Consider the following 25,544-nt stretch of genomic DNA (forward strand, 5'->3'; position numbering starts at 1 on the left):
TGAGATTTTTATAGGCACCTTTGAATCAAACCAGCCCGCGCTATTGGCTCGGCGCCCCGCCCCGGATCTCCCATTGGCTGCCTGCCTTCTAGGCAACCCGCAGAGCCCGCCCCCTTATTGCTATTGGCTTCTCTCTGAAGACGGACCCGCCCATTGCCTGCTCTCACTGCTTGATGGCTGAGGGAAATTTAAATCGGAGCTTACCCCGCCTTTGCTGTCCTAGAACGGTTCCAGCAGAAGACGGGGCCCGGAGCTGTCCCTGCGCGCCCCCTGCCGGCTTCCCCACCGGAGGTCCGGGACCAGAGACTCGGACTTGCTCCTGGACAACTATATTGCCATTCCACCCTGCATCTATTTATTCATTAAAAAAACAAAAAAACAAAAAAACGGAGACTGAAGAGATGGTTCGGCAGCTAAGAGCACTTCTGGAAGATTTGAGTTTGACTCTCATCTTACTTGGTGGCTCCTAACTACCTGTAATTGCTCCATCTGTTCCGATGCCCTTTCTGGTATCCACGGATACTGTATGCATACGTGGTGCACAAATAAATGTTTTTCCAGTGGCGCAAAACCGGGGGTAGTGGCACACTCCTAGCACATGGGAGGTTGGGGCAGGAGGAGCTGGAGTTCAAAGCCATCTTGTGCTGCATGCCAAATGCAAGCTCATCCCAAGCTACGTAAGACCTTGGGAACATACACATATATATCTATATACATATGTGCAAACATAAATGCACACACATATGCATCTATATACTAATCCATGTGGCACCCGCTCCTTCACTGATGGCCTTCCTTTCTTTCCCCATCACTTCATACTTTTTTACCCGGCAACACCTGAGTCCTATTTAAACCCCACTTTCCACTTGCACCCAGACAGTCATAGAAATAGAATGGGGAAAGGATGGGATCAAGCTTGTAGACTAATTGTACCTCACTTTGCTGCCCAGACAGGCCTTGAATTCTTGATCTTCCTGCCTCGCCCCCCCCCCCCCCCAAGGACTGGGATTACAGAGGCATACCACCACGCTCTCCTCAATATCGTCACCTTTTTAGAAAATATGTTTGTGTGTCTAAACGGGGGTCAGGAAGGTATGCGTGTGAGCCCAGGTGCCCCGGAGGTTGGAAGTGTCAAATTCCCCCAGAGCTGGGGTTTCAAGTGTTTACAAGCTACACATGGACGTTGGGAACCCAGCTTGGGTCTTCTGCAAAAGCAATGTATACTCTTAACCACTGAGCCATCTCTCCAGTCCTTCATCTTAAGATAACCATTTCTTGGCTGTAGATTCCTTCATTCCTGCAGCCTAGAACCTCAAATGAGTGGCCTGGACTTGATGTCTTCAGTTTCCTGTTTTGTCCTCTACTCTCTCAAGCAAGTTCATGCAACAAGTGTGGTACCAAAGCCTCTGCCAGGGGTCACCCCAAGTTTCCACTGGGCCAAATCCAGCAGACAACTTTGTGCAAAGAAGAAAGCATTAGGGCCACTACAAAGCTTTATAAAATGTGGTCTTTGTCTCTTGAGACAAGGTCTCATGTAGCCTAGTCTGGCCTCAAACTCACCTTGTAGCTGAGGATGACCTTGCCTGTCTAATCCTCCGCCTCCACCTCAGTAAACTTAAAACAGATGGATGCTGCTGTTAGGACACCCTCTCCTTCTCTCCATCCTTTCCCAGCCCCCAACCTACTCAAGCCCAAGGGTGAGGCCGTCAGTGTGTCCCTACTCTGGCATCCCGTGGCCAGAATCCTACAAGAGGGCAACACCCTTCACGACATCAACTCTTGCATGTAATAAGGACAGGGGCTCTGGCTTGGGGTTGTACAAACCGTATGGTCTGTCTTTGCCTCTATTTCCTGGGTTAAAAGTGAGAAGAACCAGAGTTTTGTCCACAGTCCTGTTGAATGAGGTAGAGCACTGTTCTTCACTATAAGCCCAGTGGGGATCATGGGAAGGCCCACAACAAGCCAGTGGATCCCGAGTTTGGAACGGAGGAGGAGGGCACCCTGGTAACATATAAATCTGTCACCAATCAAACTGTAAAATATATGCTGCTATAGGGCATTATGTAATTTCAAAGGGAAAGTTTGACAGAATAAAGCCCAATGCCAACCACCTGGAATTCCTAAGTTTTCACCATCTATCAACTGAGAAAACCCTTCAGCACCACCTGTGAATCTCCAAAGCTCTTGCTGTTCTGGGGAACTCCTAGGAGAGCCTTCTGGGTACAGGCAGGTCTGGGAGCCCCCCACACACACACTCCGGCATGGTTTCTTGTAGAACTCAAGCCAGTCCTATGCAGGCGAGTGTACAGCAATAACTACAGTCAGATCAACAGGTGTTATTAAAAGGAATTTAATAATCTTAATTAAAAATCCATAACAGCGAATTCCGTCACAGGCCTTGGCAGCTGGAAGTAACTCCAGGGGCACAGGCCCCTTGGGGATATAGTCAGACTCCATCTTGGAGGCATGGCGCTACTTCAGTACAATATCAAAGATCCATGAGAATTTTTTTTAAAAAAAGTTTTAAATATATTAGACTCTTTTGATTGCCATTTTTACACAAAGCTGCTGATACAGTATACAGAGTTTTAACTTTTTTCACATAAAATACATTTTTTTTTCCTTAAGTGTTCTCTGTACATCAGTGGCTTCTGGTCTGTTGAGTTATTGCGGAGGGCTGGGGGTCTGCAGACTTATCCTGGGTGTGCAGAGCCAGGCCCCGCACAGTGGCACTTGAAAGTGCCCACAAGAAGCAGGCCCTCTGGCCAACAAGGGACTCCTGTGGAGGAGAGGCCAAAGGGTTTACTAGGAAAGTGGTGGCCATGTGACCCTGGCTTTTCTGTGCCCTGGGGAAGGAGAGGCTATCACCAGGCTACAAACAGTGAGGGTTCAGACAGTCCTGGTGTCATAGAAGGATGGTCCCTCTGGAAAGCATTCTGATACCCTGCTTTGGGAGAGCAGGTAGGAGAGAAAGCTCAGGATCCAAGAGTATCAGACACTAAGAACCAAAAATCTCACACTGTTACAAACTTAGACTGTGCCAGGTCAATCAGGGAATCGTATTTTACTTTTATTTATTTAATTGATTTTTTTGAGACAGGGCTTCTCTGTAGAGCCTGGAACTCACTGTGCAGACCAGGCTGGTCTTGAATTCGGAAATACATTGCCTGCCTCTGTCTCTCTAGTACTGTGATTAAAGGTGTGTGCCACTATGTCCGTCTGGGTGCCACACTCTGGCAACCTTTTCAAGCATCTAAACGTTCATCAAATAGTGCAGAGAAGCTTCATTAATGCTGAATATTTGATAAAGAATTATATCCCCAAAATCTTCAGTAGACCTGGGCTTAAGAATTATCCCAATTCCCTGAGCTACTGGCCAGAAACTCACAATCTGGTGATAGCTACCAATTTCTAATTGTTTAGGGAGAACAGGGTTGCTGCAAGTAGCACAGTTCACAGGGAACTGCGGGGCACTAGTTTGGAAATAGATGTCTGCAGTTTGCCAAGATTGGCTACCGAGACACAGGTTCCTGGTGGGAGTGGGACATCTGGTCAACCTTGTCAAGCTTTCCCTAGCCCCTGGATCCACACTTTCCAGGGAGAGAGGCTGACACACAGGGAAAGTTTTGCTATGAAAAGGAAAGAGTAGTTATTCTCACTCCTAATATGCATTGGTTGGGTAGGAGAAGAGACTGTATGATTTATGAGTAAAAATGAGCAAGAGATGGCTGTAAAAGCTAGGGATGCGTTTGACAGCAAATTGCAGGCTTCTAATTCTTCCAGGATCTGACCTCAGACTGCCGTTATATTGTTCTCCAGGGATGCTGGCCTTAAGGTTACCTCTGAAGGCTCTAGATGGACTGGTGTGGTGTGTCTGCCTGGAACCCAAGATCTAGCATCTGCACTTAGTAGCAAATGTTATCTTGGTGTGGTCATAAAGTTGCACCCCAGCTAAAGAGATTCACACTAAGAACTGCAGGATCTGCAAAGCACAGGGGCACTAGTCTGGGATGCAGGCACTCTTATCAGAATAATGGATGCGTCTGGGGATGCCCACAGTCCTCAAGGGATCCAAGTCCTTGCTGCCTGGCTGGTCCATTATCTGCAGAAACTACCACCACCATGTCTGGTGTGTCTCAGCACCTCAACAGGTTACACAAGTGAGTGAGTGGGTGGCCCTGGCTCATGCACTGGAGGTTATTCCTCATTGTGACTCTCAATATTCCAAAGAGTCGCAGGGAAAGTGCCCTGGGGACTGGGAGCCCAAACAGGGAACGTCTGTTTGCCCCTGGTGGAAAACATGAACAAAATCTCATGAGTCCACACTGTTTGAGGCTAGCTCCCACAGAAGAGGCAGCTAAGTTTCCCATCCGTCAAGTAGACAGGAATGGCCCAGAGGGCAGGAAGAAGTGCTGGGGGTGAAGGAGGAATGGCCTGAATGGCTCAGAGAGGGCAATAAAGGCCTTCACTCTCTAGCCCCTGAGCAAAGAGCTCCGCAACCCTGGGCAGCTGACTCCTAAGAGTATGTGGCTGGCTGCCTGGGCACTGCCCACCTTGTGGCTAAAGTCAGCTTGAGAAGCATCTCAGTGTCTGTCAGAGCCAAATACTGGTTTAAAGCCACACATGTGTGTTTTAATCATCCTCTTTCAGCCATGGGCTGCAGAACCTAGCTAAGGCCCCAGGGATTCAAGAAACTGACTTTGGTCTCCTATGTTGCCCCACCATGCCAGATTGCATTTGTCCTGGAATTGGGGTGGGGGTGACCACCTTCTGCATCCAGCTCCCTCCCCACACCTCTGATCCTGATAAAGCATTACCCTGACCCAGTTAGGTCCTAACTCATCTCTAGCCTTCTGAGGTCCCAAGGCCACAGTGGGGACAGAGACCAATGGCAAGACTGACTACTCAGGTTTTGGCACAGGGGGCCATTACAACATGGGTATCTGTCCCTTAAATCTAAATCTATACTTAGGGACCCTCTCAGGGCTCTAAGGAGGTAGTTTAAGGACAAATAAAAGGAACACAGAGCAAGGAACAAACTTGTAGCTTGCTAGTTACACCAGAAGATTAGAAGATTTTGGTGGAGCCTGTGTGTCGCACCCAAGGTATGGCACACAATTTCGGTGGGTTTGTGGGAGAGTGTGGTGGTGAAATGGTGTGGGCTTCCTTCCCCAACATCAGGAAGACGAGGGCAGCAAACCTGTACAGCTGGAAGGCAAGTCAACTCCAGCCATGCTACCCCTCTCCTGGACGCAGCACAGGACAGTGGCCACGGACACCTCCGTTTGCAGTTTTGGGCATTACTGCTCCAGCAAAAGTGGGCTGGGAGCTTTGAGACCTCCTGGCAGGAGCCAACAAGTGATCATTGGCAAACAGGTCTTACATAGCATTACAGAAAAGGCAAAGCGTGGAGGGGTGTGGGCCCAACAGTCACTCTGCACACTTGGCTGTGTAAGGCTCCGGGAGGGTGGTGCACAGGCAAGCTGCAACTGCTCACTCAGACTGAGAAGGACTAGCTGAGATGGGCTGGACCCAAACAGCCTGGAAACCACAAGAGCCGGCATGCTGTGTCCTATCAGTGTTAACCAGGGTGTCCTCAGCAATGCACTCATCCTTCCCCTCAGAGGCCCCCACAGACGCTCCTGATAAAATTCACTTTTCAAACACCAGACAATAAAACCCAGCCGTGACTTTGTCTCGGAAGAAGGCAAATTCAGTTACCTCCCACCTGGAATTTTACAGCCTCAAAGAAGATTTTAACCAAATGCAGTTTGGAAAATACCAATGTGTGGCACCCTACCCAACTCCTGTGCTTCCCCAGAAGACCAAAACAAGACTTGGTTTCTTCTAAGAGTAGATGGCCTGGTTCTCAAGCGTGGCCCTTGAACAGTCAGACACCAGCCTATTGACATGCGCAAGAAAGTGGCTCTCAGTGAGGCTGTTGGGAGCAGGCCTGGACCCACTGATCTGATGATCCATATTGATTCCTGGATCCCATGAAAACAGAGAAAGACTTCCTGTCCCTCCTAGGTGTGGGTGGTGGCCCAGCCAAATGGATGTGACTCTAAGCAGAACTGTGGGTCTCAGCTGAGCAGGTCTGAACCCCGTGGAAGCCAATAGGTGTGCCAAGACTTTCTTGTCTTCTGGGAATAACCTACAAATTCTCAGCCCCACCAAGAGCTCAGGTGTAACATTCCCACACACTGAAGTGTGTGTGTGTGTGTGTGAGAGAGAGAGAGAGGGGGGGGGGGAGAGAGAGAGAGGAGAGAGAGAGACAGAGAGAGAGAGAGAGAGAGAGAGAGAGAGAGAGAGAGAGAAGGGTGGTGGGTGTTAGTTCTGGTCTCAAGAAGCCTTTATAAAGTACAGAACTGAGATCCCAAGCTCAGCCTCCCTGAATAAGAGTGAGCTGGGGCCGCTATGCTTCAGATGTAGGCATTGAAGCGGGAAAGCAGCACAGAGGGGAATAGGGATGCTATGGGCAGCTGGGCATGAGGTGAGGTCAGCATTTATCTGGAAAGCAGCTCCCACCTCTCCCTGGCTTCCCTCTGACACCTCCCCAGCCAGGGCTGGCGTGGATTCCAAGGGCACATCTCCGAGGCAGCTCTCTCCTCTAGTTCCCAGAGACTAGGAGATCCGGCAACAGCCATGGACTTTCTCCTCCATCTCCTCCATGGGGGCCTTGAATTTCAAGAGCGGGGGATCTCCGCTGGTCACCGTGTAATACACCGAGGTCCCGTTGCTGCTGTAGGGGGAAGTTCTGCCTCCGATCAAGGGGGCCTTGCCTTCACTGCTACTCTCCCCTGACCTGGCCACACTGCTGCCCAGGTGGGTACTTAAGAAGGGATGGCTGAGCAGCTTGGCTGCGGCCCGCTGCCTCTTCAGCTCCAGGAGCGTTTGGGGGCTCTGCTCCTTGAAGCCGCTCCAGGGTGGGGGGACATCAGCCACCCTGGGGTTGCCATAGGCCATGCTGTAATCAGGCATCTCGTGCATCTTCCATATGTCCCCGTTGGCCAGTGCGTACTGGTAGGTGCTGACAGGAGCCCTGAGGCCATTTTCCACAGGTCCATCCAGTTCTTCCCGGGAAATCTTGGTAGAGAATTCTGAGAGTAGCACTGGCTTCTCCAGCCTGGGGTTCTGGAGGGGGGAGGGAGAGAGGGAGAGAGGACAATGTCAGTATCACCCCCCAGCTAGAGGGCCTGCACCCATCAGTCACCTGCACCTCTCCCGAGGGACCTGAGTACTGAAGCCCATCCTGCATATGTTTCTCTACCTCTATGTAGTTTTGGGGCATCTGGGCCTGAGTTCTGGCAGGGCAGACCAAAGCCCACCCCAACCCCGGGGCTGAATCTAATGAACATATTTTATTGCCAATGTCCTGGAATGAGTTAATAGACAGGGCATCCGTGAAACTCAACTTTGAGACTTTTACTAGAACAACTGGAAAGATGTTCTGTAAGAACTACAATTGGTAAAGATGCTGCAAGCTGTGGGCTACAGAAGCACAGAGTCAAAGGTGTCCTCTCTGCTTGTATGAGAAGCTGAGATCAAGGGACACTGGTCACAGGGAGACTAACCTCTCTGTGTCTTCTGAACCCCCACCATGAACACCAAGCAACACCTGCAAGCAATGTTACTTTAAAAAACTACAGACTAGACAATTACAACTACATGACTGAAGTGAGAACCTAATTAGTGGGACACTGGGGGTATTCTGGGACAGTGAAAGCATGCGGCATGACACGTAAAAGTGGCGTCCACAGACGTGCAACACAGAACGAAGTCAGGTGTGACATGCGCATCAGTACTGGCTCATCGGTGACAGCACAGGCAGTACCCAAGTACAAGATGGAAATGAAATAGACCTAAGGGCAGTGTTCTAACTATTAAGTTTTGTATGAGTGTGTGTACAAGTATGGGTAGGTGTGTGTGTGTGTGTGTGTGTGTGTGTGTGTGCGTTGAGACAGAGGTCTCTCCCTGAACCTGAAGCTTGCCAATTCAGCTAGAATGATTGACCAGAGTCCCAGGGGTCCTCCTGTCTCCATCTCGTAGGCACTAGGATTATATACCCAACTTTTTTTTTTTTTTTACGACAGAGTTCCTGTAGTTCAGTTTATAGACCAGGCTGGCCTTGTAGTCACAGAGATCCCTCTGCCTCTCTGCCTCTCTGCCTCTGCCTCCTGGGTTCTGGAATCAAAAGTGTGCACCACCACCGCTGGTTGGCTTTTTTTCCAGTGTGTGTGCTGGAGACCCACACTCATGTCCTCATTTTGCGTGGCAGACACTTTCCTGGCTGAGCCATCTCCCCAACCACTCCACTTATTTTTCTATAAATATAAAACTGCTTCAAATCTCAAAGTCTATTATTAAGAGGGAGAAAAATATGTATTCAGTGTCTGCATCCATTGATTCTCTTTGTAACTGTCATTAAATCAAGATGAGGGCTCTTTCCCTGCTACTGCTGATGCTTGGTGAGTCCAAGATTCAGCTTCACCCCTGCCCCATCACCACGGCCGGGGAAGATGTTCCTGGCTGGAAGTGTAATAGATGTCAGTACTAAGGGTGCCGAAGACTGCTCTTATCCACGATGGCCCAACCTGAGAAATTCAAGAAGCTGCCAAAGCCTTGGACAAGCGCCCAGGCCATCTTTATGTGCTTACACCGTCTGTGATGAACTTACATACGTAAGCACGGAGAGGCTCTTGTGCTGAGCACCAAACCAACCTAATTAGTGTTGGTGACAGGAAGAAACTGTAAGAATGGGCAAGCCTGTGCAAAACCCACCCAGATGTGAAGTCCTGTGGAGTGGATGGCTACAGTTAGGTAGTTATGTTGTGGTTAGAGACTACTGAGTAGAGTCAGAGCAGAGGTCACTGAAGAGTGCTTCAAATGCAAGTAATAAAATTATTTGACTCAAAAATAACTATGAGAGTCTATTAGATTGGGATGGGCCCTCGTCTAATGACTAGGGCCCTTATAAGAAAACAAAGGGGTCAGAAAAATGGCTTGGTTGATAAGAGTTAAGACCTGAGTTTGGACTCCCAGCATCCACTAAAAACTTTGAGTGTGGTCATTCATGTCTGTTACGCTGATGCAGAGTGGGCAGACACCGGTGGACCTCTGGAGCTCACTGGCCAGCCGGTCTAGCTAATCGGTGAGCATCAGGTTCAGTAAGAGAACCTGTCTAGAAAGAAATGGTTGTAAGTGACTGATGGATATCACAGACACTGGCCTCTGGCCTGCACATGAGTGTACATTCACATGTGTGTGCCCACACCTGTAAATACACTATATAAACAAAAATATGTTTTAAATTTAAAAAGTGGAGGTGTACACATACACAGGAAGAAGGCTTGTGAAGACAGAGGTGAAGATCAAAGTCACACTAAAGGTGAAGGGACACCCAAGCCACTAGAAGCTGGGAGGAAGCCTCAGCACAGACCTCTCCTTCAGAAGCACCAAGAGGAGAAACCCTTTCAACCATCTTCATGTTAGACTTCTGAAATTCAGACTCCTGAGTATCTGCCTTCTTTTTTTTTAACTATGTGTTTATTTATTATGTATACAGTGTTCTGCCTGCATGTATTCCTGCAGGCCAGAAGAGGGCACCAGATCTCATTATAGATGTTTGTGAGCCACCATGTGGTTGCTGGGAACTGAACTCAGGACCTCTGAGAACAGCCAGTGCTTTTAACCTCTGAGTTATATCTCCAGCCCCAGTGTCCACCATCAAAAGTCCCCAGTGTGCCCTCTGGTACCAGAGATGAAGAAGACTATACCCCATTTTCTGAGAGTGCCTAGAACACAGGGCCACTAGCTGCTGCTGGAGCAGCTTCTCAGAGACTATCCCACAGTCGCGCTACAGTTTTCAGAATACCCCCTTCAACCAGATGGCATCTTGGTAAATAGCATTCTCAAACCTTATGCCCCTGCAAGAGAAGGTCTTAGCCCTTAGCTCCTAGGGTAACTGTCATGCTGAGCCTCTCTTGTGGGAGATTCGGGATCAGATCTATTGGGGGGACAAGCAGACCTACAGCAGTCACTCTGTCCCTGCCAAATACACCCACGGGTCACCTCCTTAACAATATCAGCCACCACCCTCAGACAGGACCCAGCTGTTTAAGGGTGCCACTCAACTATTTCCTCAGATGAGGAGGTGGGTAGGACCAGGCTGGGCCCTGTACTCTTCACAAGGCAGTGGCCAACACTGAAGGAAGGCAGGAGGTCCCTTACCGGGTCCTTGTTCTCCTGGTCTGTCCTGGTCTCCCTGATGTCTCCGTTGTAGGTGGAGGTACGCTGGTCCTCTGCTGCACTCCGCTGCTGCCAAAGGATGGCTTCTCCCTCATACTCTTTCCGGTACAGGTTCGTTCTGTCTGACAGGCTGGCTCGACGCACCACCTTCCTGAGGGGGACAGAGGAGGTGCTGGGAAGCTGTGGCCAGGAGCCACAGGCAGGCAGGTGCAGGGGCCCCCGATTGCACCGTACCACTCACCCACGGCTGCCTGCACTGGACGTCCTGCGGCTCAGAGATGACTTGTGCCTCAGCTGGGACTTCATGATGACGTCATGCTTGTGTTTAAGCTCCAACAGCAGGACCTTGAACTCCTCCTCCTCACACAGGTCTGAAGGAGTACAAGGGTCAGTTCCAGAAGGCTAGGTAGGGGTTCCATACCACAGAAACCACCACGAAAACATACCGAAAACTCTGAGAACCTTCTGGGACACAGAGGGAGGGGATAAAGCAACTCCTGCTTATTTCCTCAGAAGAGGGTGGGAATGGGAGACCCGGGCCTCTGAACTCCTGAAGTTCCCAGCTAAGAAGACTGAGGAACTCATACCGTGCTGGTAAGGCATTGTCAACTTGACACAGACTTAGGCATATTTGGGAAGAGGGAATCTCAACTGAGGGCTTGCCTCCATCAGACTGTCCTGTGAGCAAGTCTGTGGGAACATTTTCTTGATTGATCTGGGAGAGGCCATGATGTGGGAGGTGATGTATGCTGGGAATTTGTTTTATTGCCATTGGTTAATAAAGAAGCTGCTTTTGGCCAATGGCTTAACAGAGTAGAGCCAGGCTGAAAGAAATAGAGAGAGAGAGTAGGTGGAGTCATAGAGAAGCCATATAGCCACCAGAGGAGACAGATGCCTCCACCTGCTGAAACTTTGCTGGTAGGCCACAAGTTCATGGTGATGCACAGATTAATGGACACAGGTTAATTTAGGATATAAGAGTTAGCTAGAAATATGCTTAAGCTATTGGCCAAACAGTATTGCAATTAACACATATTTCTATGTGATTGTTTTGGTTCTGGGTAGCCAGGAATGAACAAGCAGCCTCCAACTACAGGGTCAGCCCACTGTTGGTTGCGCCACCCGGGCATGTGAGCCTGGGTTGAATAGCAAAGCAGAGGGAGCAAGCCAGTAAGCAGCATCCCTCCATGGCTTCTCCTTCAGTACCTGCTTTGAGTTTCCTCAATGAAGGACTATGATGTGGAAGTGTAAGTCAAATAAACCCATTACTTCCCAAGTTGCTTTTGGTCAGTGTTTTATCACAGCAACAGAAAGGAAACCAGGACACATACCCTTGACGGTCTCTGGGAGAGTCATAAAGTCTCCCTGATGTGAGCATTGAGAGAAACAAGCAGAGTCCTCAAGCAGGAAATGAAGCAATGATGCTGAGAACTCCCCCTGACCCCACCAGCCATTGATACTGAATCTATCAACTTGTCCATCTTCTGGATAACCTGGTCCATAGGTTCATCATCCTCAGCCCACCCATCTACTTATCTATCCATTCATCATCATATCCCGCATCACATTACCTGTCTACCCTACTCATCCATTCACCCATTGATCCTCTATCCATCCATCTATCTGTCTGTCTGTCTGTCTGTCTACCTATCTGTCTATCTCTGTCATATACTTGCCTACTTTTAGTATGCATCCATGTGTTCAATGTCTACTCAGCATCAAAAAGCTGGTAAGTATGTACATACAAAGTATGAAGCTGTCTTACCTATTGGCATCTCATCCATGGACGTCCTGGCACTGAGACTAGCTCCATGGGACACTAACAGCTCTGCCATTGGCATCTGCAACACAGGAAGAAGTTCATGTTCCCCATACCCATGCCTCAAGAAGCCCAGAAGCTGGAGAAAGTACCCAAGATCTCTTAGAATGTGACCCAAAGAATGGTGGAGGAAAGTTGCTGCATGCTGTAGCCATGAGAGATCCCTGTCAAATTTGATGGACTTGGCACCTCCTCCAAGCATGCCTGGGTTACTACAAGAAGGAGAAGCAGGAGGAGGAGGAATCAATTACGATTCCACAACTGTTGGGTGTCTATGGGTGGCTGCACAGGCTGCAATCACATTTAGGAAAACACATTCTACAGAAACCATGCAAAGCAGAAATCAAGGGGATTTTCTATTGGGCAAATCTAAGTGTTTGCAACCTCCCTGAGTCTTCTCATCTCCCATACTCACTGTAGCCAGTGCCTTAAGTGGGTCCTTGTTCGCTCACATCATTTGCCAGCCCAAAGGACTCTACATGGGGTGGGAAGTACCTGTCCCCAGAAGGCTGCTGCATGCAGAGGCTCCCAGCCATCCCAGTCCTTCACATCCACACGCACTCCGTGGTCCAGGAGAAGTTCAGCTGCCCGTAGGTATCCATTGGCCCCAGCTATATGTAGCTGGAGGAGAGGAAAGAAGTGAGTGGTTCTGCTGGGCGATGGTGGCATACACCTTTAATCCCAGCACTCAGGAGGCAGAGACAGGCGGATCTCTGTGAGTTCAAGGCCAGCCTGGTCGAAAGAGCGAAAGAGCGAGTTCCAGGGCCTTCCTCCCAAAAGAAATGAGCATTCCCTAAAGGGACTGGCTCCACATTTAGAGGCAGGTGTCCTTTCTCACCCCCCAAGCCTCAGAGCATCCTCAGGGACAGAGAATGGAACAGAATAAGGTTGTGACACCAGCCAGGAAGGTTGCGGGGGATTACTAGGTGTGGAATCGAGAAGGACAAGGGGAGGCAGAGATGAGCTCGTCACCTGAACCCTGGAGGAGTCTCAGAGGTTCAATGCGGTAATCTGAAAATATACCTACCTAGTCTTTGACACATCTTTTAAAATGTAGGATCTGATTACTCTGTATTTGAACGTAGACCACCTTGATTGGCTCACTTCTAACCAAGAGGACAATACCAAGGGGCAGGGTATGATTATGATTATGAGGGCATGAGAGGCATCGCTGCTTCTACTTTATGCTCTCTTGGATCCATCAGGGAGGAAGTAGCCATCTCATGGAGCCCCAAAGAGAAGTAAGAAGGCAAGAAACAAGCCGAGCGTGGTTACACACACCTTTAAACTCAGTACTCGGGAGGCAGAGGCAGGTGGATCTCTGTGAGTTTGAGGCCAGTCTGGACTATAGAGTGAGTTCCAGGACAGCTAAGGATACACAGAGAAACCCTGTCTCAAAACACTGCCCCCCCCCGCCAAAAAAAAAGGCAAGAAACTGAGGCCTTCTGCTAACTGCCATCAGTCGTGCAAGGCAACCACAGGAAGAAGACCCACTTCAGATGTGACTGCAACTCTGGTCAACCTCAGGGGAAATGCCAAGTCAGAGTCACCCAGCTAAGCAATTCCTAATTCCCTGCTGCATAGAAATGCTGTGTTTACTATAAAGATTACCCTGGAGGGTCAATTGTAACTGACACCCATCACAGGAAGATTCATGCTGCATTTGTTGAGGTCCCAACTAGTTTGTTTACTTATTTAGTTAGCTAATGAGAAAGGGTCTCATTCCGTAGCCCAAGACAGCCTCAACTTATAACCGTCCTCCTGCCGTAAGTGCTAGGATTACCTGGGATTACTGGCATGAGCCACTACTGAGGCTGAGGCCCTAACTCTTTTCTTCAACACCATTCAAGGCTGCCTGTCATGGCTGCCCCTAAGCAGGCCTCAGTTGTTCCACTTGTCCAGTCACCCAGAAAAGGAAGTGCTTAGCGCTGGGTGGAGAGCATGACCGCAAGGTATGTCATGAGAGTGAGGGAAGGAGGGGGCTGGAGAGATGGCCAGAGTTACGAGCACTGGCTGTTCTTTCCAGAGGTCCTGAGTTCAAGCCCCAACAACCACATGGCGGCTCACAGCCACCTATACTGAGATCTGGTGCCTTCTTCTAGCATGTAGGCGCATAGGCCAGTGGAACTTTGTATGCATAATAAGTTTTAAAAAGAAAGAAAAAGAAAAGAATGAGTAAAGGAGAGAGAAGGAAGTGAGACAAAGAAAAACTTCTGTTCAACCACAGATGGGGACAGAAGTGACAGTCTCTAGAGCAGGCTGAAGACTGACTGGGAATGATGCAGAGGATGGAAAGGGTTTGGGATCTGTGATGAGAGTCACTGGGACAGGTAAGTCACAGCTCAGGTTTGAATGGGACCCTGACGGTCACTTGTTTGGTCACGTGTTTCCTCCGTGAGGAGGTTGCTCTTAGATCTGATAAGGGCAAGTTTTCTTTGTTTCTTTAACTTTTTGGAATAAATCTAGGGTATGGTGTGAGTAAGTAGCACATGCAGATTAGCATAATCATGGGTTTTATACATCTGAGGCTTGTCAACTGTGGAAAACGAAACCTCGCTGGCTAGCCAGATCCCTCAAAGTACAGGGTCACAGGAGGTCCGTAACCAGGGAATAAAAAGCATAATTCATATGGGGATATTGCTAGTGAAGAGGAGGGTTGTCAGAGCCAGCATGGTAGCACTTGCCTGGAGTCCCATCACTTGGGAGGCAGAGGCAGGATGGTGGGCTCCATGTCAGTTTGAACTGTATAGCAAGACCCTGTCTCAAGGATAAATAAATAAGGCCTGGGGATATATCTCAGAAGTATAGCATTTGCATAGCGTACATGAAGAGACACAGAGCCAGAGATAGGGAGGAGATTATTATCAGTAAATAAAAAATGAGTTTTCAGACTGTCCTCAATGCCAGTTAATGTTAACACAATAATTATGTGTTAACTGGATGGACAGACAGTGGATAAATGGGCAGAAAGATGGACAAATCAATGGATGGATGGATGGAGTGATGGAGTGACGGATAAAATCTGTTACAGTAACCTCAGGGAGAGCTGAATGAGGAAGGCTGTGGTTTTCAAGGGCATACTAGGCTGAGACTGGATGATACAAAGCAGGACTGTGTGGGGTGAGCAGGCAAAGGGCAGTCCTTGAGGAGAGTGTAGGTGCTGCCATGGAGACAGAGCAGATGGGCATCAGAGCCCAGTCCCAGAGCTCCTGACTCCCAGCCCCAGGTGAGAATGGCCAGGGTCAGAAGGAGGCTGGACCCTAGCTTTAATTGTCTATATTCAGGGAGCAGCAGGGGGTCTAGAGGAAGCCCAAGGACACAAGTGTATACGCTTTCACCATTACCATGAACCAGACCCAACTCAGTCAGCCCCAGTTGGTCTTGGTTCTGGTACCTGCCTCCCACCCACACCAGCCTGACCTATCTCCTCACCAGCGTGGCCCCCTGGGCATCTATCCAGTCAAGGTCCTGGCCGGCGGCAATCATGCAGTGAATGTCCGCTATCATCTTCTGCTCAGGAGCTGCCCGCATCTCGTTGATTTTCTCCTGGGTGATTCCTGCAGGGGTGTGAGAGAGATTACTCAACAGCATCAGGTCTGGGTCCCAAACAGACAAGGAAGACATGGCTTCTGCTCCCCAAAGTCTGCCAGTCACCCAGTGCAAAGATCATTGTCCCAGGCCTGTTGAACACAAACACCATGGGTTACCTCACAGGACAAGGGCCATTCCTTCCTGGCACCTAGAAGGCTTCTTATTGACATCACTTACTTTCTGCTTGCTGTTCTCCCTGCTAAGCTGGAGCACCTGCCTGCTCACCTCCTGCTGCCCCAATTGCTACTCTGCCTCATTCTTTGGGTGCTGATCTATGTCACCTCCCCAACTATTACCCACTGGCCACTCTTTCTGACCAGGGTCTGTTGGTTTCCTTTCTCTTGTATACTATTGTGTTTTCAGTACTGAATGCAACGGTTAAGACATTTTTTTTGTTGTTGTTGTGAGAATATCTAAATCAGTGAATATATTACTTTCAAATAGAGACTTAAGTAAGAGATAGAAGAGCCCAGAAAGACTTTTGTTTTCTGAGACAGAGTCTCACTTTGTAGGGCAGGCTGGCCTCAGACTTGTGACAATTCTCCTGCCTGAGCCTCCCATATGCTAGTATTACAGGCACACGAGCCATTCCAGTTCCAGAAAAGTATGTTACAGCCCATATATATCTCTGGCTAACAAAATTGTGCCTGTCACTGGTGGCTACTGATTAAAGAAGAGAACACAGTGTTCCATTAAAAACAAAAACAGAAACAAACCCATGGAATCAAATATCCTTGGGTACAATTCGGGGCAATCTTCAAACTTGAAGGGAGAAAAGAAAAGATTACATCCTTACTTTGACTTTACCTAAGTTAGTACTTCCCACCATCAGATTAATTATTTGTGCCTATAAGCCTATGGCCAAGAGAAACTCGGGGTAATTTCATACCCCAACATCTGATCATCAAAAGAATTCATGGCTTCTATGCAGCACAATTTAAAATATTTTGGCAGCTATATTGAAAGATGATCCAGGTGGCATCCTTCATACTGTGGCAACTTTATAACTCCATTGGGGAGTCTGTAGTTTCGGGTTGTTTGGCATAAAAATTATTAAAAACTTTCAATAGGAAATTAGTGGGGAAATGCAGGTACCAGGAAATACAACAGCCAAGTTAACAGGGGCCACAGAGATCTGGGGAGAAGAGAGGTGCGGACCTCGCAGGAACTTGGGTGGCAGGACCTTGGGCCGCAGCTACAGATCTGGATTTAAGACCCCTTTTACTAGAGAGTGCCCTACAGGGATGCATGGAGGGAGCTGGGACTGGCAGGTGTCTCTCGCTGTTACACGTGCCTCCCTATGAAGCTCACTGCGAGCCGAGAACAGCCCACATCTTGTTTATCTGGGCCCCTGGCAGCCAGCTTGGTGCCTGGCACCGAGCAGCACCCGCAAATGTTCTTGACTTCTTACCATGTTCCCAAATGGGGACACATCTTTATGGTGAGTGTTGACTGAACTGGATTGTCACAGCTGACAAACAGAAGAGGAGGCCAGCTGAGGCCGCCTGCGTGTGTGGGTGACAGTGAGAACAATATCTCCCTCTACACGGCATGTGTTCCAAGGCCCTTTCATGTCCCTATCTTTTAATCAGACGGATGACAATAATAACAAGGACCTGTCCCAGTTATTGGGAGCTAAGCACGAGGCTGGCAGGTACAAAGCCAGCCATTCCCATCCATTGAAACCATGTTCGCTGCACTGTGCTCACGGTGTAACATGCTGCTCCCCCTTGCCTTGGTATGCCATGCAGGTCTCAATGACATCCAGGGTGGGTTCATCCTCGCAGAGGTCATATGGCATGTTCCCATCAGAGTTGACAGCAAGTAAGTCAGCCCCACTGCAGAGAGAGGGTCAGAGTGAGAGCCAAGAAGGTGTGTCTGGGTCGGTTTAGCTGTCTCCATCATCTGGCTAACCATTCACAGCCTCCTCCAGCAGCCATGACCCCACCTAGGTGCATCCCAGCTAAGCAATGCCCTTCCTTTCCCACCATATCCTAGGAATGCAATGTTTCCGCATCTCAGGGTCCCATCAGGAAGGGACCAAGGTCTCAGATGAGCTCCATCAGCGGATGGACGCTTCCAGGCAGATGTCAAAGCCCTCTCCGACAGCAATAACAAAAAGGATGTAAACAGAAGCAGGACATCTCACCTGCTACCTGCTTGAAGCCAGGATAGATAAAAGTCCTTTGCACACACTGCCTTAAGGAGTCTCCCCCAAGGGGTACCACTGGGGGTCTCAGCTCACTCAAGAGGGGACAATGACTCAGAAAGGCTCAGTCATGTGTCTCAGGCACACAGCTTGGATATGATAGGATCAAGATCCAAGCCCAGGTCTCTCCTGTGTCGGCCCTTTTTACTCCATTCTCCCTATGACAACCTTCACCAATATGCATATTCGTCCTCTTCAGTCCCTTATCCAAAGAGCTGACCATTCTAATCTGACATGACCGAAAATTGCCTGGGAAGAATATCAATAAAGTCTTAGCTATATCGGGTTGATCTGTAGGTATGTCTATGGGGGACTGCCTTGATTGCTTTAATTATGTGGAAATACCCAGTTTAAAAGTGAGCAGCAGGGGCTGGAGAGATGGCTCAGCAGTTAAGAGCACTGGCTGCTCTTCCAGAGGACCAGAGTTCAATTCCCAGCAACCATATGGTGGCTCACAACCATCTGTAATGAGATCTGGCGCCCTCTTCTGGCGTGTGGGCATATATGCAGGCAGAATGTTGTATACATAATTAATAAATAAATAAACAAATAAATCTATCTTAAAAAAAAAACTGAGCAGCATCATTTCTGGGATTGGGGCCCCGGATCACATTGGGGTAGAGAAAGCTAACTGGGTGCTAAGTAATATGTACAGTCATTTCTCTCTGCCCTTGACTGCGTGACTAGCTGCTTCAAGTTCTTGCCTTGATTTCCCCACAATGAGGGACTGAAAGCAGTACTGTCAGTCACTGAATAAATAGATCCTTTCTCCCCTAAGCTGTGTTCTGTTTTGACCACAGTGGCAGAGACTGGAACAGTACCCAGGTGTGACTATGGGGCACTCCATGGCAGAAAAATTAAATGCAGCCCCATGCATTCTTCCCATTACCCCTAAAGAACACAGGGGGCCTGGGAACATGTATTGTACACTCATGCCTCAGCTACTTCCAATACAGACCAGCAGGAAAGTACATGAAGCCAGGTTGGCACCACTCCGACCTCAGGGCCCTCCTGGGAGGCACCTAGTGGGTCTCTGACGCTCTGCCAGTACCTGTGTGATGGTTGCCTGCTCTTCACCCCTCCTCCTGACTCCCTGCGCTCAGATACTGTCAGTCTCTAGGACCCCACCCACTGGTCTTGCTTTCCTGTCCCATGTGCCCAAGATCTATCGGTCAACATGTGAAATGGAAGGGGAACTGGAAAAGCAGTAAATAAATCCCTTTAAAACAGGGAACACACAGAGAAAGGGACTTTAGGGGAGGAAGACAGAGAGAAGGAAATTGATGGGGGGGAGAGGAGATGGAGGGGGAATGGGAAGGCGTGAAGGAGGGAAGGAAGACTAAGGCATGTGGAAAAGGCCATCTGTGGAGGGGGAGGGCAGGCTGCCCCGGGGAGGGAGGGGCACGTACTACTGAACGAGGATCTTCACCAGGTTGATGTGGCCGCAGGTGGCTGCAGCGTGCAGGGGAGTCCACAGCTCGTTGTCCTTGGCGTTCACGTTTGCACCATGGGAAAGCAGCAGCTTGACGATTTCTTCAAAGTTGTCAATGCAGCACTGGGAGGGGCACAGAGGCGGCAGAGTGAGGCCAGGCGTGGCCTAGGACCCCACAACAGACCATGAGAAGGACAGTGGAGGCAGACAGCCTGAGTTCGAATCCAGCTCTGTAACTTTGTGAAAGGCACTCTGCCTCTTAGAATCAGCCTCCTTGTTGAGTAGAAGAGAAGCTGATAACGTGCAAGATAAGAACAACCTCCGCAAACAGCCCCAGTCGGCTCAGTGGAGCTGCATTCAACTTGAATGAGCTTTTAAGATCCCAGACGGCTTTCTCCAGGCAGCATCCTAAGGGGAATTCTTAAATCACCCCTCAGCTCAAGCAGGATTGCTCAGGTGTGTTTGGGTCCCGGCCCATACCCTCCATCACCCTGCATGGTCGTTTGAAACTTTTAATCTGACCTGGGAATTCAAACCCTGCAGAGATTCCCAAGTGACCAAGACTCCTCCCAGCAGGTTCTGGGGGTCCTGGCATGGTCACTTCAAGGAGATAGACTGTTGGTGCTCCTACCTGGATGGACTTGTGGGCATAGGTGGGTGAGCCTAAGTGAGGTGGGAGGGTCCAATTCTGCAGTTCCCCTAGAGAACACAGGTCCCAGGGACAAGGAGTGAAAGATTCCCCAAGAGACACAGCCTCACTCAGGGAGAAGAGAGGTGGGGACTGAGGATGGTGTCAGTGGTCACTTCTGTGGTGTACTGGGAAACATGAGCTCACCCTCCTATCCAGGTAAGCCAGGTTTGGTCTTCAGAGCAATGGGAGACAGAAGTGAGCTGCACTCATAAAGCTAGCACAACCTGACTTGTTTATTAAAAAAAAAAAACAAAACCAAAATACATTTCATTCTTCTGGTTCCATGTGGGGAACAGTGTGTGTGTCTGTGTCTATGTATCTGTGTGTGTCCGTGTGTGCGCACGCACATTGGGAGGAACAGAAAAGCTATTTTGAAGTCACCGAGTTTAAAGATGGTGGTGGCTTGGCCAACGTAAGTAAATGCATGAACACACGAAGAAGAACATAAAGACCACAGAAGAATCGGTGGCAGCTATGTGAGCTCATGACCCCAGATGGTTGTGGAGTGGGACACCACCACAGCTCCCAGCATCTCCAGCCAGGATGCTACACCAGAAGAACACGCAGGAAAGGAGCAGCCGTGTGCACAGATGGTGCCAGAGAGCCAGTGCTTTCTGCCAGCTGGTCTAGCATGTCTGGCTCCAAAGGTACTTTTCTGGACAGACAGGGAAAGAAAGGCACAGTCCACGGGGCTGTACTGTCTTAGGAGGGCAAACCATGCAGTGGCAGAACACAGTCAGTAGAGGGAGACACAGGCACTGGGGCCAGGCATAGGTAAGAAAGAAAGACCTACGTGGGCACCCTCTGTAGAAAGGAGACAGGAGGACCAGGAGATTGATTGCACACCCAGCGCTGTGGAGTCGTGTGAGACCGATCCTAGGGCTGGCGCAGGGGCGCACATGCCCAGTGGTGTGGGAGGGGGAGGGGGAGAACGGCTGCGGGGAAGCAGGCTCTGTAGTCACTATAGAGCCACAGTGGGAAGTGGCACCTGCAGTGGCACCTGACTCCTCCTGCCTCTTCCCTTCCAATACAGAGCCAGCTGAGTGTTTGTCCCCATCCCTGCCACCCAGGATGCCCAGGGCGTAATGCCTCAGTTCTACCTCCAGATGCCCTCTGCTTCACTGTATCTAGCCTTGCAGCTTGACATCTGCAAACCTCAGAAGCTTCCCCATGTCCAAGAGAAGCAGACCTGCTCTCCTTGGCTAGCCTTGGGAGGCTCTGCGGGTGCGCCACCCTTCCCTGTTGCAGACAACAACAATACGCAGCTGGGCCATCCCAGCATGTCAACTCCTTATCAAGAGAAATAGCTGATACTTTTGGAAGACCTAGCAGAGTCGGGCACTGGGATTCACTTTGGCCATTCACTGCAGCATTTAACCCTCAAAACGGGCCTGAGGGTCCTCTCCCCACCACTGGCCCAGAGAAGCAGAAAGCCACACACAGAGTAAGAAATAGATGCGCTTACGTTTACAATCCAGCAACACCCAATTATCTCAGTACTAGGGATCATTAGTTCGAGACTAGCCTCGGCTGCACAGTAAGAGCCTACGAACTTTAAACAAATAAAAACACAAGTTGCCCACACAATAACAAAATCAATCTACAGTATTGAATTAGAAGTCTGTCTCCAAAGGTCCTGTTCTCAGCCCGGCCAGTCCTGCCTCCTGATATGCTTTCTAACTACTCCCTCCAAGTCACACGGGAAAGGGTGGGCTGTTTCCTCATGCCTCTGTGGGTGCTGCCCCTGCTCTCATGCTGTTCCTTTTCTTTCTGGAAAATTCTTTCTCACACCCATACATGCAAACTCTTACTTCAAGCCCGAGTGCAGGTGTCCTTCCTCTTCGGAGTGTGTCTCAGTTCTCCTCTGAGGCAAGCCACCAGCCCCCCAGCTGCAAGCTGTCCAGAGACCTCTGCTCCCCCCGTGTGAACGCTGACCACACTGTGTTACCTCGGCTGTGTGTTTCTGTGCCTGTGGCCACATCACACCACATATTCTATAAGCACAGACACGTCCTAACTCCCTGTCTCTAGCAGAGCATCGGACACAGGAGTAGGTGAGCAAGGAGGAATTGCTGGATGAGCGAGAATGTGGGCCAGCGGGGGCGGCTCCTACTAAGGACCATCCCACAATGGAGCCCGAGGCAAGTGTGGGGTGGTGATAGACTTGGGGTAAGTTCTACAGTTAGGCTCAGACCCTGGAGAGGTTTTCCCTCCTGACGCACTCAGAGGCCCAGTGGCCCCCAGGAGAAGCCAGACTTGAGGAAGTCATGTGATCAACAGGAAGAAGAGGAGGTGGAGTGTTGAGAAATGGAAGGAACCCCAAGCCCAAGGGAGGGCCCCACAAAAGAAGTTCATAGAGGCAAGAACAGCACCTAGAGGGAGCCCCTGGGACTCTGCTGACCACTATATCCAAAAAGTCAAGGCTGCTGCTGTTAACCCTCGCTCAGACACGATTCACTGTTTGACTTAGAGCCCAGAGATTTCACATCTAACACAGCCAATCTGTATTTAAATTCACTAAAATTAAATAAGAGTTAGAATCCAATTCTTGTCACATTTGTCACATAACTCTGTGTCCACACAGACACATGGAACATTCATTCCCATCTTTGTGGAAAGTTTTACAGAATAGAGCTGCCCCTGAGCCTCAGTTTTTTGAGATGTAAAATGGAAACACCAATGTTTTAGAGGGTCTGTACGAGGGATAGACCACTGAAGTAGCCACGTGATAAACTGTAATCATAACTCAAATCTTTTAAAAAATTATTCAAAATCTTTAATTATGTGTATGTGTAGGTATGTGCATATATGCATGTAGGAGCTCATGGAGGCCAGCAGAGGGAGCCAGATCACCTGGACTGGAGTTACATACAGGTGGTTGTAAGTCTGACTCTTACAACCTGGGAATTGAACCTGGGTCCTCTGCAAGAGCAGTATGTGCTCTTAGCGGCAGTGTCTTCTCTCCCACCGGATGACTGCATATTCTGTGCTGCTCACAGAGGGTTTCCCAGGTGATCATTTCATCCTCTCTCCAACACAAGGGGATGGATATTGTTTCTTTCTAATAGGTGAGGAAACCAAGGCACAGAGAGCTTAAGGAACTTGTCCAAGGTCACATGCTAGTGAATGACAGTTCCAGGCCTCACATCTGACTCTATCCTGATGGCCATTCTATCCTTATGCCCCTAGCTAATGCTGCCCAGCCTCAGAAGTTGCCTTCCAGGTCTCAAATCTGGCGTGGACTGAGGGTCTTGCCTGTGGAGCAGCCTCAGCATTCCAGAGTGAATGAAGCTGGGGTTTGGGTGATTTCCATGAGGTTACAAAGGCAGTGGCTTAAGTGGGGGTGCCTGAGGCCCTGGAGGACAGTGAGGGTGAAGAGTCCATGCAGACAGCCCTTAGGCTCAGAGCTGAAGGCTGTGGGCAAGGCCTTGTCCCAGCATCTTACGGGCAGAGGATGTGTGGCTTGTCTCTGTCCATGGAACTCCCGTTGCCTGGCTACCGCCCACCAGGCTGCACTCAAGTCTGTCTGTTCACAAACTCCGGTGACGGCACAGGGAAGCTTCAGTGCGGCCATTCACCGACTTCAACATGCACATGTTAAGTACCTACTGTATATGAGCACAGGAAGACACACCAGAACACAAGAGATAGAAGAGGCAGGCTGGTGAGGGGACCTCAGAGTGCCACCCTAGTGCCAAATGATTAGAGAGGAGGAATTGTGGTAAAACAGCAGAGAGAGACTTTGGTGGGCCAAGGGGCCACACAGTGGGTGAGAGTCCATGGGAGGTGAGGGACAGACACGCCATGCAGGCAGAGCTCGTGTGGGAGTTTTATTAAGATAAAGGGGGTGGTGGAGGGGAGAGAGAGATGTAGAGAGAAAGAAGAGGCAAGGACCAGCCTGCCTCTTCAGAAGAGCAGTGGGAAAAAGAGAGCGGGAATGGGTGGAGATTGTCTCTTAAAGAGACGTTTTGCCCCTGCGTACATACATAGTGACATAGCAGCCACAGGATACTGCCTGGGTTCATCCTGCCAGGTGACAGGGACCAGCATAAGCCTGAGTCCTAACAGTGGTCACGTGGAAGACTAGAGTGCCTCTGTCACCGCCCAGCTCTCAAGCTCTCTGTGGGGACAAGAGCTAATAAGTGAACACACAGAGCAATGTAAAACAAACGGTGGGAAGGAGACCACAGTGTGGGACAAGGCAGTGACCCGGCCTGGGAGCTGGGGGAGGGGCAGAGACAGGACAGGGCAGGCCCTAAAGGTCTTGTGCAGAATAGCCAAGGTTTGTCCTTTTCCCTCAGGGTTAGGAAGAAGATACTAGAGAACTCCAAGCTTTCAGCCTTTGGAGAAGCAATTATGGCAGGACTCAGCTGAACATTGGGGCCAGTTAGGAGGCTGTGGAAGGCAAAGCTTCCATGTGGGTGGGGCCGGCCAGGGAGAGCTGTCACCACACTCCATGCATTTGATAGCACGTGCTTCCTGGCCAAAGGTCTTGGCCACGTGACCTTAGACAACAGAAGTCACTCAGCTTTGTCCTCGGGGTGAGTGGGATGTCCTGGTGGCTGTGAATGCACTTTGTCAATTTTCAACTTCGACACAAATTTTCTCTGCTGGCGGTGAGGACACAGAGAACAAAGAACCCCTGTCCTCAGAGCCTGTCGCTGTACACGTGTGTATGTGCACCAGGGGCTCTAAGAGCCTGTTTGTGACAGATACACACATCTCCAAAGCACAAAAGCCTTTCAGCTGGCTTCTCTGTGTCCTTCTCTCATAGTCCCTTCTTCCCTGAGGATTTGGGCACCAGTGATCAGGGAGCGGAGAGGCCAGGGGACCCCAGAGTGGACTACTTACCTGGTGCAAGGCTGTGAGGCCATCCTCGTTACACAAATCAGGGCTGACCTTGTTCTTCAGGAAGTAGCGTACTGCAAGAGGAAGGGACGGGAGTAAGGTTCCTGTCACACATATGTGGGAACCCAGCAAGACGCCCTCCCCTAGACCCCAACACAAATGGTCTTGTTTACTCCCGACAGAAGGATAACAGGATGTCAACGGTGTCCCCGTTTCACAGACAAGGAAACTGGCACAGAACCTAGGTTTTCAGTTGCCTGTCTTATCCTGGGTCACACATACAAGGGCTGACGACTGTCATGTCTTCCTCTGGGCCAATCACTGATCTGAGCTGTTGGGGCCTTTGTTCTTGGCAGTGCTGGAGATGAGGCCTCGTGCATGTTAAGCAAATACTCTACCACTGAGCTACATCTCTGGCCTTTTTGTTGTTGTTGTTGTTTTGAGAGAAAGTCTTGCTAAGTAGCCCCAGGCTACTCCGGAACTTGCTATGCAGCCCAAGGAGGTCTCAAATTTACAATTCTCAGCTTCCATCCAGAAGAGCTGGACCACAGGGGGTACACTACTCCTGGCTGAGATGAGAAGTTGGCATGGGTTGTCAATATGGAGCACTTTTTTGTCCCCAAAGCCACACCCTGGAGTCTTCCTGACAGGGCAAGCATGGTCAACACACGTTCCTCTCCTGTATATGGAAATGATGCTGACTCTA

General features: G+C 49.7%; 1 protein-coding gene across 1 annotated transcript in view; it reads right to left on the reverse strand.

Annotated features, from left to right (window-relative positions):
- Window positions 1-2,334: 2,334 nt before the first annotated feature.
- The window catches only part of Ppp1r16b (protein phosphatase 1 regulatory subunit 16B), a 91,710-nt gene continuing 68,500 nt past the window's right edge, over window positions 2,335-25,544 (reverse strand). Inside the window, exons 3-11 of the mRNA XM_041670350.1 lie at window positions 24,842-24,912; window positions 19,277-19,422; window positions 17,393-17,496; window positions 15,500-15,624; window positions 12,563-12,688; window positions 12,014-12,089; window positions 10,490-10,619; window positions 10,231-10,399; window positions 2,335-7,134 (exon numbers count right to left, since the gene is read on the reverse strand). Of these exons, the coding sequence (XP_041526284.1) occupies window positions 6,625-7,134; window positions 10,231-10,399; window positions 10,490-10,619; window positions 12,014-12,089; window positions 12,563-12,688; window positions 15,500-15,624; window positions 17,393-17,496; window positions 19,277-19,422; window positions 24,842-24,912 (1,457 nt within the window). The 3' untranslated portion in view covers window positions 2,335-6,624. The remainder of the gene's footprint in view (window positions 7,135-10,230; window positions 10,400-10,489; window positions 10,620-12,013; window positions 12,090-12,562; window positions 12,689-15,499; window positions 15,625-17,392; window positions 17,497-19,276; window positions 19,423-24,841; window positions 24,913-25,544) is intronic.

This window comes from Microtus oregoni, unplaced genomic scaffold (assembly GCF_018167655.1).
Source record: "Microtus oregoni isolate MIOR12 unplaced genomic scaffold, Mior012 000020F_ref0000438, whole genome shotgun sequence".
Lineage (NCBI taxonomy): Eukaryota > Metazoa > Chordata > Mammalia > Rodentia > Cricetidae > Microtus > Microtus oregoni.